At 37.7% G+C, this 19633-nt stretch overlaps 1 protein-coding gene across 1 annotated transcript; it reads right to left on the bottom strand.

The window, feature by feature from the left end:
* Positions 1–15589: 15589 nt before the first annotated feature.
* LOC126829593 (toll-like receptor 4) lies at positions 15590–17560 on the bottom strand. Its single transcript, XM_050559578.1, has 3 exons — positions 17482–17560; positions 16074–16327; positions 15590–15598 (listed from the first exon to the last, which is right to left on the bottom strand). Exons 1-3 carry the CDS (start codon positions 17558–17560, stop codon positions 15590–15592), a joined length of 342 nt encoding a protein of 113 aa, XP_050415535.1.
* Between the last annotated feature and the right edge of the window lie 2073 nt (positions 17561–19633).

The following is a 19633-nucleotide window of genomic DNA, read 5'->3' as shown; positions in this document are numbered from 1 at the left end:
TTCATTTCAACCAACCAAATCATGACATTTCAGATCTCATTGTCACGCCAATAGAAAAGACCAAGAGCGACTTTGAAACTTCAGAAGAAATTAAAACGTTTAGGCTAACAAGAGAAAAATTCTGGATTGACAAATTGAAAACAACAGCCCCCTAGGTTTGAATATTCATACGGCTAGCGCAATAGCTCCTTTTGTAGTTCCATTTAGCGCAACAGCAGCAAGTGCGTCCAAAATCATCAGAAAACACTATACTGATCTCCAAGAAAATCACCCGAAAATATTCACACAGAAACTTATAATTGCATATTTTAAAAATAAAAATCTGAACGACATCCTAGTGCACAGTAAATTAGATTAAATAAGACCAGTCTCCATCCTGACCCAAAACAAACCATATATCAAATCCTATGCCTAACCGTTAGTAATTAAAATCAATTAGATATAAGAATCCCTAGCCGTAACCCGGTGATGTGGAACAAACACGATTTTTTTTAGAAAATCCAATCCGTTGTAGGAAACACACTAATGTGGCTCTCTCCCGAGAGCCTCAAATTTTTTTTCTTTTTTCTTCAGAAACAATAATACCAGAATACCAGAAGCACCACCCAAGGAAGACCATCAGCGCCACCAACACCAATAAACAGTGAAATCGCCTTTGTATATAAATCTAATGTATTGTATGTATTTTAATAAAACTAGGAAATATCACGAACTAATTTTTCATCATCCTAGGTCAGTGCTTACGTGGAGACTTAACCTCTCCCCCCAAATTCTTAAACCTAACCCTCGCCCGCGCCAGGCTGTTGTCAACCTGGTTCGAGATATTTCCCTTATAGAGATAGTCAAATCACGCCTGTTTATATAATTTTGTTCTTCACATATTCTATTACTCTTATTATTTCATAATTTATGTCTTATATTTTTATATTAGAATATTTGTTAGCCTATGATGCATGTTCTTCTTGATATTATATTATTTTTTATGTTATATGTGCCATTTAAATAGTCTCCTAAAGCAATGTATATAAATATTAACAACTTTAGTAAAAATCCATCGATTAGAATTGCATCATAAAATTTAAAACTCAGTTTCTATATTTATGTCCATACTTAATATTTCCTCGCCTTAACTGATTCTCCGAAGCAGACGGGCCTATTTGTTCCATCAATAGCTAAAAAGAACCCGCTTAATTCCCTATTTGAATCATTAATTTCCATTATTCAAAATCCTTTCACTGTAATCACTCCACTGATCGACCAATCACCAATGCAAACACGGCAGAAATTTAAAATTAAAACATTCATTATCTTTTGATCAAATCCAATCAAAACAATGAGCTGCCATACTGAATACTCATCTTAATCTGTTCAATTTACTCATCACTTCAATTAAAGCCGCTACTTAATCATCCACTCAATAACTCACAAACATATCACTCATGTGTTTAATTAGAATCAGGGCTTGCCCAAATTAATTTTGATTGGCTTATCTCTTCTTGATGGGTACAAATAGGCTAGAAAGTTTCAATTAAGTTAGACTATCATCGCTTGATAAAGGATACCACTCCGAAATGTGCATCGCGATATAATCGAGGAACGACCCATCTATATTATATGTAAGATTCTTTTTCTCTCTTTATATTTTTATGTATTTTTATTTTTATATCTGTTAATAGTTTTAAATTGAACAATTGACATTACACAATATACTATACTGTGTAATTAATAAACCTCAAAGTTCATGTGTTTAATTAGAATCAGGGCTTGCCCAAATTAATTTTGATTGGCTTATCTCTTCTTGATGGGTACAAATAGGCTAGAAAGTTTCAATTAAGTTAGACTATCATCGCTTGATAAAGGATACCACTCCGAAATGTGCATCGCGATATAATCGAGGAACGACCCATCTATATTATATGTGAGATTCTTTTTCTCTCTTTATATTTTTATGTATTTTTATTTTTATATCTGTTAATAGTTTTAAATTGAACAATTGACATTACACAATATACTATACTGTGTAATTAATAAACCTCAAAGTTCAAACGATTTCCCTTTGTTTCATACGTGTTATATTTCTAGTTTCATTCCGTTACGTTACCAGTACACGCTGTGAAATCAGTACACGCTTGAGCACGAGCTCTTCTACCAATCTACTCACATACGTCGAATATCTAACATTGTCTCTCTGCTAATTTACTTTTTGTCTCGCATTTTCCATTTCTTAGAACAAATACCACAGTAAACAAATACTGCACAACATTCTATATAGATACATTTTATCCCCCCCCCTCTTCTCTTCAATCTCTACTGTATCTCGTCTTTACAGCTTTCTTATCTTGTCCCATTTGCACGTCCACACAAGCAGTTTTTTCCCCCAACCCCACCACTACTGGAACATGGATAGGCCCCGCACCAGACGCCCACTCCTTCCCACACCAACTCAACTACCAATGGAATGGCCACAGCTACGAAGCAGATTCCAACCACCACCAGGCTTCCACCAACCACCACCAGGCTTCAACCGACCACCACCAGGCTTCAACCAACCACCACCAGGATTCCACCAACCACCACCCGGATTCCGCTACCAGTACCAACCAAGTCAACAACCAAATCAGCACCAACCAAGTCGACAACCAAACCAACCAAGTCGACAACCAAACCAGCGCCAACCAAAACGACAACCAAACCAGCGCCAACCACCCCCAGAAAATGCAGGTGTCGTGAAAGCCTTCTTTCAGGTCCTCCAATGCCTCCACCACTTGACCATTATGGAGAGTCAGGAGAATGGAACACCAACCAGAAGTTTCACTTGGAAGATCCAAGACCTGAATAAATTCGTGAAGCCGGCCATGAAGACGCCTACCATAGCCACTACCATTGAGACATTGAACTTGAAATGGGCCAAGGACGTCGCCTCATCCCTGTCGACACACTACCGAGCCATGCTAGCGGAGAAACTGGAGTACTTGAAGTCACGTCACTTTTCCAAAGATGCTGTACAAGAGTACTCTAGCCACGCCCTACTGTCCACGGTCTCTAAAACTGTCACGCCCCCTCCCCCATCACCCATGCACATTACGCACAACCTCCTCCGGGACACACCAAAAGGCACTTGCATTAACACTCCCTCGAAGCGTGCAGCTAGATCAACCAGTTCGCCCCGGGCTGTGTCTGGCTCACCTACTTCCTCGGGATCTATATCGCCACTAAACGCGCTTGTCGACTGTCTGTCCCCTAGATCGCCCATCATTCCTAACCCTAGAATCGCCACCAGATCTTCCACCAGATGTAGGCGATCACTAAACCTATCCCTAAAGAGACCTCACAGCTACAAAGGTAAAGACGAGAAGGATTTATGGTTCCTACCACCCGTCATGGCAAAGACCCTGGTTATTGGATCCTCTAACCTGGCTAGGATTGCATCCATAGGTACTCTGGAGCCAAGATCAGCCACATCAGACAGATACTCCAGAACTACATGGGTCCTGCACCAGAGGAATTAGTGATACACGTCGGGCTCAACAACAAAAATTGAGCTGACCTTAACAAATAGATTTAGACATACACAAACGAAAACAAATCTTTGATATTATTTTAACAGTTACAGACTTTTAAATGGTTTTCACAGAGTCAGAAACTAAATCTCTCGATTTAGGTCAAAATAAATGATTTAAGTTGTTTGTGATCTAATCTGATCTGGTCTTATCTGACATTTCGAGGTCTCACTAATCACTGACAAGTGTTGGGGGGGGGGGTATTTTTCAATATCACTCAAATTTTTCTAATGGAATTACATCATCCGTTACTATTATTTAACTTCATTACCATAATAAACAGTTACCTCCCGTTAACCGTTAATTACTGTAAAATAGTTCGGCTGCACACAGTCCAACATTGATTTTTGACTGTGTTAAACTAATAAATGATTTTGACCTAAATGAATCATGGCCTAAAACATTCACGGAGTCATACTGGTTAATTTGATACTTCATATGTGGGAGTGGGAAATGGCGATGAAGTGGGATGGTGAACATACATATACAAACACACACTTTGATTTTATTTAGATAGATAGATAGATAGATAGATAGTTTTAAAGCCATACTACTAAACTATATCTGTTCGAGATATAAAGTCATACTACTAAACTATCTGTTCGAGATATAAAGAAAGCAACAATATAATTTAAATAACTACTGTGTAAAGTATAATAATAAGTTTTGTATCATGTGCTAATAGTCTCTATTCGTGTTTTCAATAAGCATTCCATATGATTTTATAACCTTAAGATAGCGTTCATCACATTTCTGAAAGTAGATTTAAAGGGGCTGAACAGCCAACTATCTGGATCCGAAGAACTTAAGATAATTAAAAAATAACGTGTGTACTTTTCATTCGAAGCTAGCCATATCCCATCTTCAATAGAAAGCTTGATCTCGCTTTAACTACGTACATCTTATCAAGGCCTTCACGTAATACCCTGCATATTGCGGCACTAATTTCGATTTGGTACAAGCCCAACTTGTGAGCCTTTCAGATTCCTCGATCGTCGCGAATACCAAGTCTCGCGCTTTCAAGCTAAAATGTCTACCTGTGATAATCGAGTTGCAAAGTTCAAGGTTCATTCAATGTCAAGGTTTCCGTGGAGGTCATAACCTCTGATTGGACGCTACTGTTCGCGTGTCTGTAGATAACATAGCTATAACATAGAACCAACAACGAAGGAATGAACAACAGAAATAAAGACGAAATCAACCACCGGACAACAAAACCAAATAGAAGGAAGAATGGTCCAGGTCTTACACTCACCAACAATCCCCAAGGAAGAGTTGCACCCCCCTGCGGGGATCACGTGGCTAAGTGGGTAAGACGCTAGCTCGCTAGCCTGGAGGTCGGGTGTTCGATCCCTGCATTGGCCGAGAAAGTTCATCCAGATTTTCCGGCGTGGTTCTCCCTTGTCAGTAATGCAGGACGGAGGGGCTGACAAGGAAAGCTGTCTAGTCGTTCGGATGGGACGAAAAACCGAGGTCCCGTGTACACATTGGCGTGCACGTAAAAGATCCCTTGGCAGTTGGAATTCGATATAAGAGTAGGCCGTAGTGCCGCTGTCCGGGCAAAATTTCCTTCATAGCACACTGTATGGCGTATGCCCGTCTTCATTAGCCCAGGTTAGGAGCAGAACAGTAGGACGTTAAACCCCATTTCATTTCATTTCATTGCACCCCCCTGCCATTCAACCGTACAAATCGACCAGACCGACGATATATATTATAAAGATACTGATACTAAACAATATCTCGAATTCAATTCGTGTCACCCTAAACACATAAAAACGGCTGTACCCTATAATTTGGCCAGGCGTATCTGTACCATTGTGTCTAACACAGTAACTAAATTTCAAAGACTACGGGAATTGAGAGAATTTCTGCTAGCCCACAAATATCCCTCCACATTAATTAATGACGGAATTCAAAGGGCTATTAAAATACCGATAACGGAATTAAGGCAGGTAAAGATAAAAGATACAAATCACAATATAATTGCATTTGTCACCACCTTTAATCCTCACAATCCTAATTTTTCCAGCGTAATTAAAACACATTTTCCACTACTTCAACAAGATAAAAAATTAAAAAAACTTATTGATACACAAACATTTATCCCGTCAAAAAGACAACCTAAAAACCTTAAATCACTGTTAACTAGGGATAAATTTGAATCATTCAGTCCAATTAACCAAGTTGTAAAATGTGGAAGGGATAATTCTGGCACGTGTAGATATTTAATTGAAGGTAAATCATTTATATTTGACAGTGGAAAAGAATTTTTTGTCAATGAAAGTATGAACTATAAAGTAACTCATGTATTATATGTCATAAAATGTGGTGGCTGTGCCGAACTGCACATCGGCTGCACGAACAAGTTACAAAACAGAGTAACGGTTCATAGACAACATATCAGGGAACCAAATTTAAGGAAGATCCCTTTAAGTGAGCACCTTGATATCTGCGGTAAGGGCGAGTTCAAAATATACCCTTTCTTTAAGATGCCGTATTCAGATCCCATGAAAATGAGATTGAAGGAACAATATTTTATTGACAAATTCAAAACCAAATTAAACATTTCAAAATAATTACAATATTATGCTATATATTATCTACTTCATTATTATTATATTATTGTATGTTTATTCTTCCATGACGTCACATCATTGTTATTGTTATTGTATGTCTTGACAAGCTCAGGCAAACATGTAGACAATTAAACAATAGTATATACTTTCTTTAGGCATTTTTAACCTTTATTTTTTTCTATATTAACACTACTACGGCTTAACTTCATACATCTATATATATATATATATATATATATATATATATATATATATATATATATATATATATATATATATAGTATACATAAAATGTTATTGTCTGCGATATCACCTCGGTGGAAGCAGACGTAAAATACAACTAACTAACAACAGTAAACAAGCAACGGCCAGATGTTGTTAAACTCACAGTCGTTGCTTCAGGAACATGGCCATATCCAAGATCCGTGAGTCAGATCAGTGATCCGTGAGCCTGATATGTGAGTCATATTCAAGAGAGAGAATGGGGTTTAACGTCCACTCAATACAAACTGGCTGATGTGGGGACTAACATATGGTACATTTTATGTGCGCGTGCGTGGGTCTTTTTAGAAGTGGCGGAAAACCGGAGTACCCGGAAAAATCTGGGTTTGGAAGCACTCGCATTAGAACCCCCCCCCCCCGACTAACATATGGTACATTTTATGTGCGCGTGCGTGGGGGTCTTTTTAGAAGTGGCGGAAAACCGGAGTACCCGGAGAAATGTGGGATTGGAAGCACTCGCATTAGAATATTCGCAACCCGCCCTCCGTCTAACCTACATTAAGAAGGTTTAGCTCCTTTAAAATTACATGCACACAATAACAAAGATATTGGATTACTGTAATAAATAACATTTTTTATGAGATTGTATTTCAGCAAATTGATACTCCGAATAGCGACACAATACATGTCAATTATTTAATATAATAACAGTCTACTATGAGGCTCGTCCAAGTGGCAACGCCGGATTAATCACGGGGCAGCCTGTGCCCTAGGCCCCCACAAAAATCACAGTTTCGCGCCTTGAGCATGACCGGTGACCTAGTGACGGGGCCCCTCCGATGCTCCGAGGGCCCTCCATCGGAAGTCCCTGGGGCCACATTCCCCAACGTTGAAGTAATATTGAGAATATATCTGTGTATGATGATATCTAATTGTTCTGGGGGAGAGATCTTTCTCCAAATTGAAACTATCTCCGGTCTACGATAGGTCAGGATAGGCTAGTGTATTTGGTTCGGCTGGCCTCTGAAAGCGATATCCTGCGCACCATCAATGCCGAAAAAACCATTGCAAAATTTGCCAAGGGCAAAAAAAGAAGAGTGTTCATCCATTGATCATTATCATTCAGCTCTAACTCCGCGTAACTTGACCTCGTATAACGCGAATTATCGCTAACTCGAACAAAATTCGTTGAACGAATAGTTTCTTTCGTTTTCCTTTTATAAAACATCGAATAACTCGGAAACTGTAACTCGAATTATCGCATAGCTCGAACCAAATTTCCGGTACAATCCTTATCGAAGTCTTATATTTACATCCCCTAACTCGAACTGTAAATAATGGATCTTGCAGGCGAGTGTGCCTTGGCAACTTTCCCGGAAACTTGAGGATTTGAAAAATAAATGATTTTTGTGGCTTTATCAAAGGGTGTAACACATAGTCTTTTATTGTCGTGAGATCTTCTATCGGACCGAACATCGTCTAACTCGAATTATCGTATAACTCAAACAAATTACCCGCCCCCATCATTTCGAGTAGCGCGAATTTTGCCTCAGATTGACGTACGATTGTATATAAGCTGTTGTTGTTGTTGTTGTTTTTGTTGTTGATATTTGTTGTAGGTATAAGCTGAATTTGATGAGATGCACATCATGACCACACGAAATATTCAAATTTCTTGATTAAATCTCGTATTACCATTTGGTACTTACACTGAGCGACTTCAAAATTAGGTTTGATGTAGCTTTGCTCACTTACAGTGGCGGATTTAACGGGCTCAATGGGCTCCAGCCCCCTCCTCTAGAAATGCCATCATTTCATAGCACTCAAATGGATTGGTCCACTGAAATAACTCCAGAATAACTCTAAATGGCTCCGTCACAAGTGCCTGAAATGCCAGGAAATCATGTTTCCGGCCTCCAATTTCTGAAAATTTCAAAGGGGGGGAGACCCCCCTCCCCCAGACCCCACTTGCGGGGCTTCGCGTCTACGGCGCTCGTGGTGGCCGGTTTCGCCCGCCACAGCTCCGCGGTCGGTGATCAGGGGCCCGCCACATGTTCCAGGCCCCAGGGCCCCCACCATTGTTAATCCGGCGTTGCCAAGTGGCAATGTGACGTATTCGCAGATTATATAAAAGAAAATTTATACATATTATGTAAAATTACTCCTATGTAGTGTAAATATGCATCAAGTCAGATCTAAATGTATGTTTATACAGGTGTATTCGGGTAGTAACCAGCGGCTGCGAGGCAGGATACGCCCACATTTTACAAGAGATGGAAGGAGAATGAGCTAAAAACAAACGCGATTTTTTGTACACTCAGGGGCAATAATCCAGAAAGGTATGTCCTGAAATGTGTATATATCAACAAGGACTGAGATCTTTGGGATATAAGGATATGTTTTAAGTTTCATAAAAATCGGATAAAAATTGTGACCTCTAGAGGGTCCACAACCTTCGTATTACACACTTCTACACAATTTGCGTACAAAGAGCGGACATTTTGCTGGGCAGTTTCATTTCAATTTTCCCGAAATTCGAATTCAACCTTCACTATGGTGGAATGGTGATGTTTTTAAACGGTTTTTAAAATCGGAAAAAAATGTGACCTCTAGAGAATCCGCAAGCTCAAAACGCGATTTTTCGTACAATCAAGGGCCATAATTCAGGAAGTTACGATCCGATATGCGCGAATATCGACAGGAACCAAGATCTTTGGGTTATAAACACGCATGTCAAGTTTTATCAAAATCAGATCAAAATTGTGACCTCTAGAGGTTGACAAAATTGATATACCAGATGTTTAAACTATTTGCGTACGAAAGGCGGCCATTTTGTCCGGCAGTTTTGGTCCGATTTTCATGAAATTTAAACTCGGACAAAATTACTGTGTAACGGTGATATATATTTGAACGTTTTTTTTTAAATCGGATAATAATTGTGACCTCTAGAGGGACCACAAGCTAAAAACGCGGTGTTCGTACGATCAGGGGCCATAATTCAGAAAGTTACGATTCGATATGTACGAAAATCGACAGGAACTAAGATATTTGGGTTATACACATGCATTTCAAGTTTCATCAAATCAAATGAAAATTGTGACCTCCATAGGGTCCACAACCCTGATACACAATATTTTAATCAGACTGAACGCCATGGGGTACGTTGGAGAACTTCGGGTTTGGTAGCCACCCGAACGAATAAACGCCTTTCTTTCCAGACACCCCTTCCTTACACACCTAGTGCAAGTGTAAAATCTAACCATCTGAACGGAGCTTAAATTAGTTGTCACTACCACTATTCCCTAACTTTATGCAAGTATTTTAATTGGAAATTCCAGTAATCTGTTGTTTATGACTATTTTACAGACTTCTCTTTCGTCTAACATAAACTTATTTTCTTTTTGCAGTGGACGCTTACGGCTAGCCCCCGGATCCATTCATTTTTTTTTTTAATTGTTTGTTTATTTGTGGTTTCTGAGTATGATGTCTTGTCCATGTATTTGTTTTTATGTAAATTATGTGTGGTGCAGTCCCCCTGCACTTACTATTATTGATTTTAGATTAATTTTCTTTTGCCAATTAGTTATTGATTTTAGTTTATTATATATAGATTATTATTCTTCTTATTATTATTTTTTTTTTTCCACTTGAGCATATCTCAGAAACTACTTGTCGGATCGATTCGATGTCTTCGGTTTTCCTGGGAAAGTAGGTGTGTCTCAGAAATTAAAGCTATTTCGAACGTTCTGCGACAATGCGAAATGTCCGAAATCTCCGAAGTTGTCGTTTTTTTAAATATTGCCGTATTATCAACAATAATCGTTGGATTTTAACATTTGATACATTTTCTTATAGCCAGAGACAAGTCAGATAGCTACGGTTCTTTAGAATTTTGAATTTCGACGAATCTTCGGAGATATTAGGCGCCAAATTTTTAAATTGTAAATTTTGACAAAAAAACCTTTTTTATAATGAATGTTTTTTTATGGCATTTTACCTAGGGTTAAAGGGTCGTCTGATTTGAGCAAAAATGTGAACATTTTTTGTCTCGAAAATTTTTCTTGGCCGCTATTGACTAATTCAGTTTATCGGTTCTAGATTAATTATTTACTGTCCGATTTTTATAAAACAAAGTTCATATGCTCCACGGTGCAAATTCTCAATTTTTGTATTACCGGTAAAGTTTTCTATCGGCACCGGATGTGACGCAATTTTGCTAAAACCTCTGATTTTGACGAGTCGGAACATCTTTTCGCAATTTTTGCAAATCTGATAGATCAAGATAAATGCCCCTACAAAAGGCCCAAAAAGTCTCGGACTCGTTTTTTTTAATTTCGGTTTTGTATTTGCGCCATTTCGATTTAAAGGTGAAAAGAGGTGTGAAAATGAGCTATTTAGAATCCATTCAGGCTTTTCATATTTTAAAATATTTCTTCGTAACTTTCATAAACTTGTAGCATTAATCCATACGAAGAGAATCTATCTCAAAATTAGTTTGTAATATGAGCAGTTGCCGAGAAATGGTCAATTTTGCATGGGTCACTCTTTACACTATTTTGCCTGTAAAAGAATCAAATATTATTGAATTTTCATAACAGTGACACCATTTGATGCGTAATGTCAATTGTGACTAGTTCAAACCAATTTGACACTTTCAGTGTCACCAGAAATGACGTAATTTGGGCAAAAACGGTATTTTTTAGCCTTCGAAACAAATAATTTATTCAAATGGGTCTTATTTGTTGTTTGTTTAAAATTTTGACATTTGATTCCAATCAACTGATAGAATGAAACCATACAATCATATAGATATCACAAAATGGTTTCTAACTTGTACAGTTGTGGAGACATAGGCGATTTTCAACAGGTCACTTTTCAAGGTTTTTGGTCCATAAAAGTGTCAATTATTATTCAATTTTTATAAAATTTTCATTATGTGATACCTAATTCCATTTATGATTTCATACAAGTAATTTAAGATTTTCATTATCACCGGAAGTAACGTCATTCTGGCAAAAACTGTATTTTTAGCCTCTAAAACAAATACTTGTTTGAAGGAAGCGATATTCATTATTCGTATAAAATTATGATATTTGAGTCCTATGGACAAATAGTATAAACCAATACGATCATATTGATGTCACAAAATTGTTTCTAACATCTTCCCTTGCCGAGAAATAACTAATTTTGTCAGGAACACTTTCTAAGATTTTTTTTTTGCATTTTAATTTCAGTTTATGGGTTCTGGGTTAATTATTTGTTGCCTGATTTTCGTAAAAGAAAAGCCCATATGCTCCGTGGTGACAATTCTCAACTTTTTGCTACCGATGAAAGTTTCTGTCGGCACCAGAAGTGACGTAATTTTGCCCAAAACTTCAATTTTGGTGTGTAACAATGGTCGTTTAAAAAGAAAATATTAATGTTTACAAATCTAATAGATCAAGATAAATGCTCCTACTAAAAACGCAAATTATGTCTTGCTTAGTTATTTTTTTTATTTCGGTTTTGCATTTGCGCCATTTTGATTTAATGGCTATTTACAATGCATTCAGGCTTTTCATATTTTAAAATATTTCTTGACACCTCTCATGAACCTGTAGCATTAATCCATACGATGACAATGTATGTCAAAATTAGTTTGTAATATAAGCTGTTGCCGAGAAATAGGCAATTTTGCATGAGTCACTTTTCAAGTTATTTTACCTGTAAACGAGTTAATTATAAACCAATTTTCTATTTTGTTTTCACCATGTGATGCCCAATGCCATTTTTGACTGGGCGCAACCAATTTTACATTTTCACTGTCACCGGAAATCGCGCCATATGGGCAAATATTTTATTTAACTGCGTGGTATTAGTAATTTGTTTATAATTAAGATTAACATGGCACCGGTGAAACCCGTCATTACTGCGTCGCAGTTCTAGTCAAAATTATTATTAATATTGTCGGATACACTTTGTTTTCTTACTACGGACGTAGCCTGACTGTATCCAAGAAAGCAAACTCAATGAACCAACGAGGCCGGGATATAAGAATAAGGAATAAATTATACTTACGTTTTGCCATGATGATCGTCTAAAAGAACTATGGTGCCATTGGTTTGAATAATCCTTGGTTTATTTGCCTCCTTGTAAAACCAGCAAATACAACGTTTGCGTGCATTTAAATTCAGGCGATGTAATCCCATAATTTTCACTCGGTGATCTTCTGGTTCCGCAAATGCAGAAAAAACAAATGAATTGTTCATATTATCAAGAATTTGCCATGTATCACTATTTTCAGGCCAAGTGAGGTTCACGGCGCATGGTTTCTCTGGCACAGCCTTCCTTCGTTTTTCGTTGTCAAGTTGCGATATTGCTTTTTTGACGACAACCTGTTTTGTAGACGTTTGTTTTGAGCTTGTCCTTGTCTCTGGTATTCCAATCATTCGTTCGGAATATTTTGTTCCAATTTTCCCGTTCGCCATTTTCGACTGAAAAGTTATACTTTCACAATTATTTTTTTGGTATGTATAAAGTATTAAAAGAACAAATGGTAGGCATATCGTACATAAAGCCGATTTCAATCTGGGTTTCATTTTCCTCAAACATTCACTCTACACGCCGAAAAGTATTACTAATGCGAATCTTACAGTGTTCAAGGGCTTAAAAGCCACGTGGTTTAGCCGAATGGTTAGCACATGCGCTTTGCATCATAAGCTCTGTCATTGAGTCAACTGGCTTGGTTTCGATTGCTTAGTTGTACGTGACAAGGAGTAAGGTCGCCTGTCCAACCTTGTGGATTTTCTCAGGGTCCTCCGGTTTCCTCCCACTGCTAAAGACCCCTACCGGCAAGCGAATTATTGAAATAAAATTGAACCATATCATGTGTTAGCCCCGAAATGACCAAGTTTGTGTCGAGTGGGCGTTAATCCTCTCTCTCTGTGTTAAAAGCCGCGCGATCAACATCTCAAGTTACTTGTAATCCCCATCCATGTGTGTATCCCCGGAATTAGATTTCATAGAGTCAAAGATCGAAGTCCTGTGTTAATAGTTAAAGTAACCTGTGTACATAATATTAAACATACATTATGCAAGAGCTAAATCTGTCTATTACAGGTCTTTCTTTAGGCATGCAATGTTATCTAAATTATTAAACATATATTATGGGAGATTTTAATAGAGAGTTGGTCATTCTTGCTATAACAGTTCAAAAACAGATGATGAAAGAAGAATATATTGAAAATTTCAGTCAAATTACTTTATTCTGAACAAAGTTATCACCATTGTAATTTTTGACTAGAAATAGAAGTCAACTCTCTCTTCACCGTCTCCGAGAATGGCCGATCGTTTGATTGACAGGCGTTAACTCCACCTACATAATCTCGATTATCAAGTAACGTTTTCAATGGCTGTGGTACCGTTAGCCTATTCGGTTTGAGACGGGGTTGCAATTCAATTCGTATCACATTTATTTTTACTACAAATTAAAAATAAGACTTTTAATATATAGATAAGAAGCGAAAGTTTGAAAGGAATGGACCAAATCAATGAGGCATAATTATAGTCGACTTCTTGTTAGCCTGCGTGTACTCTTGAAGCAGACAAATAGGAATTGCGATGTTTATTAATTTCCATAATTTTTTTGTAAACGCAAGTGACAAATGAGCGTATACTACCGACATCCAAACTCTCATTAAACATAATATCAAGGCCGTATATATCGAACTTCCAATCAAATTGACTGACATGCGGCCTCGCTCAACAGCGCCCTCGCTTCGTACACCCTATCATTTAGCCTCGATCTAAAATTTCCGGGAATATGACGTCAACGTAACGGTTAATCTCCGCTTACGACGCCATTTAAAAATTTAATCAATCAATGAAATCCTGTTTAAATCCAAGCCGAATCCAAGTCATCCATGGGTCTACAGAGTTGATTTTGTGCTTGTTGTGTAAATAAAGATCTAATTTATAATTTCTATGACATCTGAAGCCTAAATAAAGACTTGCAATAATCAGATTTAGCTCTTGCATAATGTATGTTTAATTAGACATTAATTAACCTATCTAGACCATAATCAAATCTAGATGGCATCTCGATCTTTAGTGGATTATGAGCCGATTTACTGCATACCTTTCCTTCATGATTTAACGATTAAATGGATAATCGAGACTATGCTGTTTAACGTACTGACTTTAATAATGATGATCGAGGCTAGACGGGAATTTCAATCGCTTAGTTCTCGGTTTATAGTGGATCAATTTGAATGAAATTTTCAGCAAATTCCCTTTATATTATCTAGTTTTTAACTATTATAGTGAGAAATGCCAACTCGTTATCGAATCTCCCATAAAGTATTTTTAAGATAATCAAACACTTAGGAAAACAATCACTGAGTTTAATTTACACTACGTTTCAACAAGTTCCCCTTACTATCATACTGTCATTACTTACTTGATAACGACAAGGGGAACTCGTTGGAACGTAGTGTGAAATAAATTGTAATAAAATTGAACCATATGTTAGTCCCGAAATGACCTAGTTTGTGTTGAACATGCTTAAAACAAACGCGGTGACTAGGCGATCATTCACGGCCATGGAGACCACAGCACGATATCTGGCATTTCCACCACGCATTTACCGCGCTTATGGCGATCTAGACGCGCTCTGCGGCCATTTTCCGTCGCCGTAGCGTCCCAGTAAGGATGTCACCCCAGTCTGACGAATGTATTATGAGGCAAGGTACTGCTTTTCGTTTATGCTAGGTTCCCACTATCACGATTCGCGATACGGTTGAAATCGTGGTTTTAATCTTGGAGTAATCGTGGTGATCCTATCAGGTCTTATATTAGCAATCGTGTTGATCGTATCGAAACGTATCCGAACGTATCTGCACATACCAGATCGTAGACTCAATAGGGATAATCCTATCGTAACGCATCGCACGACAGTGGGAACGTAGCACTACTTGGAAAGTTCACGAGTAGACAAATATACTAGATACATGTAGATTCTACAACAAGCATTGTCATACAAACCGGAACAACCTTTAAATCATAACTTCAAGATCTTGTGTGAGTGTTTCAGCAGTTAGGGGTCGGAGTCCTTCGCCTAACACACGTCCTGTAACCTCTCACGTAAAAATTTTAACACAATATACATCAATCATACTAAAACTATGTAACAAATATCGTGGGTTTCGTGCAAAATTATAACAGTGTCAATTGTCCACAAATATAACTGTGTCAATATAACTGTGTCAATTGTCAACAAATATAACTGCGTCAATTGTCCTGTATCCTTCGACTGCCCAGAAAAGAAAATATCTGTTATTCATAAGAGCTGCTCGCTACAAAGTGACGCGTGAGACGGGGCATCCCCAGGCCCCTACCTTAATTAAGCTACAATCTAAGGTCGAGGATCATCAGAAGAGTTTAGATGTTGAATTAACTTCAGCCAAAATAAATCAATACTTTCCTCACTCCATCCCCATTTTATATAGTCATCATCCTTTAAGATTCTATGAACGGTCTTAGTAACATTAACAACTCCCAGTTCCTCTAGCAAAATCACAATCATTAAATCTCGTCTTTCACTTAAGATTCGTTCATAAGCTACGCTTGCTTCGAACTCACAGTAATGATCAACAGCGAAAGTTTCCGACATGCACAAGATGAACCTCCTGCTAGCATCCATATTCTCAATTATATTATCAATTTTATTTCCAACCCCATCTCTCTGTGGGAGAAAGACGTGGAGATTCAACTCGTGTTCTAGTCTTGGTAAAATATTTTCCAAAATAAAATCTACATCGTCTTCACTACAGCTTAAATAGATATCGTACTGATAGCTCCGTCGTTCAGTGGCGAATCTTTGGAGTCTGAGGTGGTGGTATCGGAGTATGTAGACGAAGTATCGAAGGTGCCATCGATATCTGTAAACCAGTGATATCGCGAGTATTAAAAGAAGTACTCCTATCGACACTGATGTTATTATCAAACTTATAACGGGGGTTAACAAACAAAAGCGATTACTTATAGGTGTATCAATAATCCTCATGCCCCGCCAATCACTAGGCGTTGAACACGTATATTTATTTGGGAACATATGAAGCGTTTTAGCAAAGCCCTTGGTCTTCAGTAATCGCGCAAATCAAAGTAAATTCGCACAGGAACAAGAATATGGATTGTATGATAAGTCAAGCCGTGATAAAACTTGTATTGTTTCATAAGAAAAAGAATGTTTGTTAATTGTCGCAATTTGATTAGACGTCAAGTTTAATATTCGCAGCGACGTTAAGTTTCTAAAATAATCGTTTGTCCACCATGAAATATAATTGTAACTTACATCAAGAGACTCCAGCTTCAGCATTATTCTTGGAATAACAGGAGGTAATGATCCAATACCGGTATCAGAAAGTTTCAGATCTTTCAGTTTCGTCAATGTTACAAAGAGTTCGTCGAAGTATTCGTTTGATTTTGAGTAAAGATGGCTTTTGGATAGTTCCAATTTTTCTAGGTTTGCGCAACTATTTAATGCCCCTACATACAAGTGATGCGCGTGTTCGGCGTTGCCCTTTAAATAAAGATTAATAAAGCTGGAACTATTAAAGGCATGATCCCTGATCCGAAATGCTGAACCGTTAAGGTCGGAATCGGTTTCGGTTTCGAAATCAGTTTCGGAATGGGTTTCGGAATCGGTGCAAAATCCAACTCTTTTATCCAACACGTACGTAAACTAAGGACGGAGAGATTTTTCAGGTGAGTGAAGTCAGTGTGGTTGTAATAATCGATATAAGTCGAGTTCATTACAATTTTAGATACTGGGCTGTTCTTCATCGCAGAGAGGAAGTATGTTTTGCTCAATCTATCCTTAAACGTTAATTTAATCAATTGAAGCTCTTGAAGCTTCGGACTTATCACGCCCATCAAACAATAATATAACAGTCCATATTTTATTTTTTTCTCTTTATAAATTCCTAGTATTTGAAGCTCTTTTAAGCTACGGAATGCAAACCGCGAACAGTAGCTCAAATTATTTGCTTTTAAGTAAAGATGCGTCAAAGACGAAACATTAGAAAAGGTGTCGTTTTTTATATGTGGTAAAAAGTTATCCGAAAATGTGAGCTGTGGGATATTGGCTGGTAATTTGGGAATGTAGGATAATAAGTGTCGGTGCCCAGAACACACGGCAACATTCCCCGTACAATTACACATGTTATCTCCACAAGAGTAACTATCGATCAACACGTCGGGTATTTCGCGTAAGGTTCCATCTTGGTTCGCCTTTGATGAAAGAACAATAGAGGAATTAGCCGAAGTTCCATTAGGGTTTAGATGAATTCCCCGGCTATAGGCCGCATCAAGGAGAAAAATAATCCCAAGTACGCTTTTATAGATATCCACGGTATCTTGTCTACACTTGTTTAACGGTAATAGTAGATTACAATCCAGAAAAGGCTTTTTAAAAATGCATCATATAGACTGCATTGTTAATAAATGTTACAACGGATGTATATATTTGTCACATCTGTCTATTATAAACGATGACAATTACAAAAAATGAAGTTCCAGACTTTCCCCGTGTTCATTAGTAACGGCCAAACATTCCTGCTGTTTTCAAGGAAAACATAATAATGTAGATTATCGATAAAAGGTTCTTGTGGCACGTATTCTGTGAATATAGATTATCGAAAAAAATTATTTTTGTGGCACACACTCTGTGAATTTAGATTAACGGTAAACAGTTCGTGTTGTGGCACATATTCTGTGAATGGAGATTATCCCCCCAAAAAAAACTTGTTGTGGCATAACTTCTGTGAATATAGTTTATCGATAAAAAGTTTTTGCTGTGACATTAATTCTTTAAACGTAGACACAGTCTGGTCACCAACTCTCCATAGCTGCGAGTTCATGACATTGTGGTGTATCCGATACAGGTTAGAGCCTTCGTTTATTTCTCGTGTACAAACATTGAACTATAATAATATAAAAACAATAGTTTACATACTAAAACATCTATAATAAATTACATCTATTGAAAGAGAGAGAGAGAGGGAGGGAGAGAGAGTGGGAGAGAGAGAGAGAGAGTTTAGACCCTATTCCTTGCCACGTACAACCGGGGATTCGAAACCACACCAGTTGACTCAATGACAGGCCTTATAATACAGCGCGCACGTGCTAACCATTCGGCCATCCAATCCCTCCATGAAAGATAATGAAAACGACCCAGGTGTTTACTTTAAATCCATCATATAAAGTTTTACTCAATACTGCACTCATATATTTTATTTCTATGGGAAGGAAACAAGAAACAAACAAAAAATCGGGAAGCCACGGTGGCTAAGTGGGTAAGACGCTGGCTCGCTAGCCTGGAGGTCGCGTGTTCGATCCATGCATAGAACTAAATACACTGGAACGCCCAATCTGTTTTACAGACCTAATGCGACATCCGTCTTTTATCTCTGTCCAAGATGACTGACCTTTAAAAGGTCAGACCGCTGTAGTTCTAAGGGTGACGTCACATCACAATGTTTACCAACAAAGCAAGATGGCATCGATAACGCCAAAAAAGATTACTTCTGTGGCTTGTAAACAAACACGAGCAGGTCAATCAGATTAGACGGTAAAAAATGTACTTCTGAAAGAATTCAGAGTAAACAAACAGAAAAAAACGTCTAATTGATGGTCACACGTGCGTTGTTTACATCGAACGTAGTAATATGAACTGGTACGGGCAGAATTATATCGTTTTACCCATTTTACGCCTCCGCGTACTATTTTCTGTACCTATTTACGCTAATTATGGAATATTTTTTATCAAGATATACTTCAAACACCTTTATTTATTTTTCTAATACTAAAAAAAAATGTTTCAGAATTTAATTTGTCGAAAGAAAAAAGTTAATATTTTGTAGTCATTAAGTCGCATCGATGTCATCCTTATCAGTGATTGTAGCGGCCAAGCGAATATTCACTGCGGATCAGTGTGTGGAACGCCAACGAGCGTCTACTTCCGGTAAAATTTGTGGCTGTGTGACGTGCTTCGAAAAAGTGCCCAGTTTACTTCCGGTATATTGTTATTATCACGTAATTTTGTTAGCCTGATAATGTTGAAAGCAAGCGAGTGAATTGGATTAAATATTTATTCATTTGTGCCTCACTCCAAACAAATGTTGTGATCTTCGCTCATCATTTAATATGTAACAGGCATTGCCTGAGTAGAGCGAAGCTGATTATTGTCAAATATAAAACCTTCATAATTAATTTTCTCAAGTGATACAAAAAATG

The sequence above is a fragment of the Patella vulgata genome, chromosome 1, assembly GCF_932274485.2.
Source record: "Patella vulgata chromosome 1, xgPatVulg1.2, whole genome shotgun sequence".
NCBI classification, from domain to species: domain Eukaryota; kingdom Metazoa; phylum Mollusca; class Gastropoda; family Patellidae; genus Patella; species Patella vulgata.
This window is presented reverse-complemented; position numbering and strand designations above follow the sequence as displayed.

Excerpts from the sequence above, each read along its gene's own strand:
- LOC126829593 (XM_050559578.1), bottom strand. The coding sequence starts at position 17,560 with ATGTGTAATTGTACGGGGAATGTTGCCGTGTGTTCTGGGCACCGACAC. Across the intron at positions 16,328-17,481 it reads CATTCCCAAATTACCAGCCA|TGTCGATAGGAGTACTTCTT; the intron begins ATATCCCACAGC and ends TAATAACATCAG.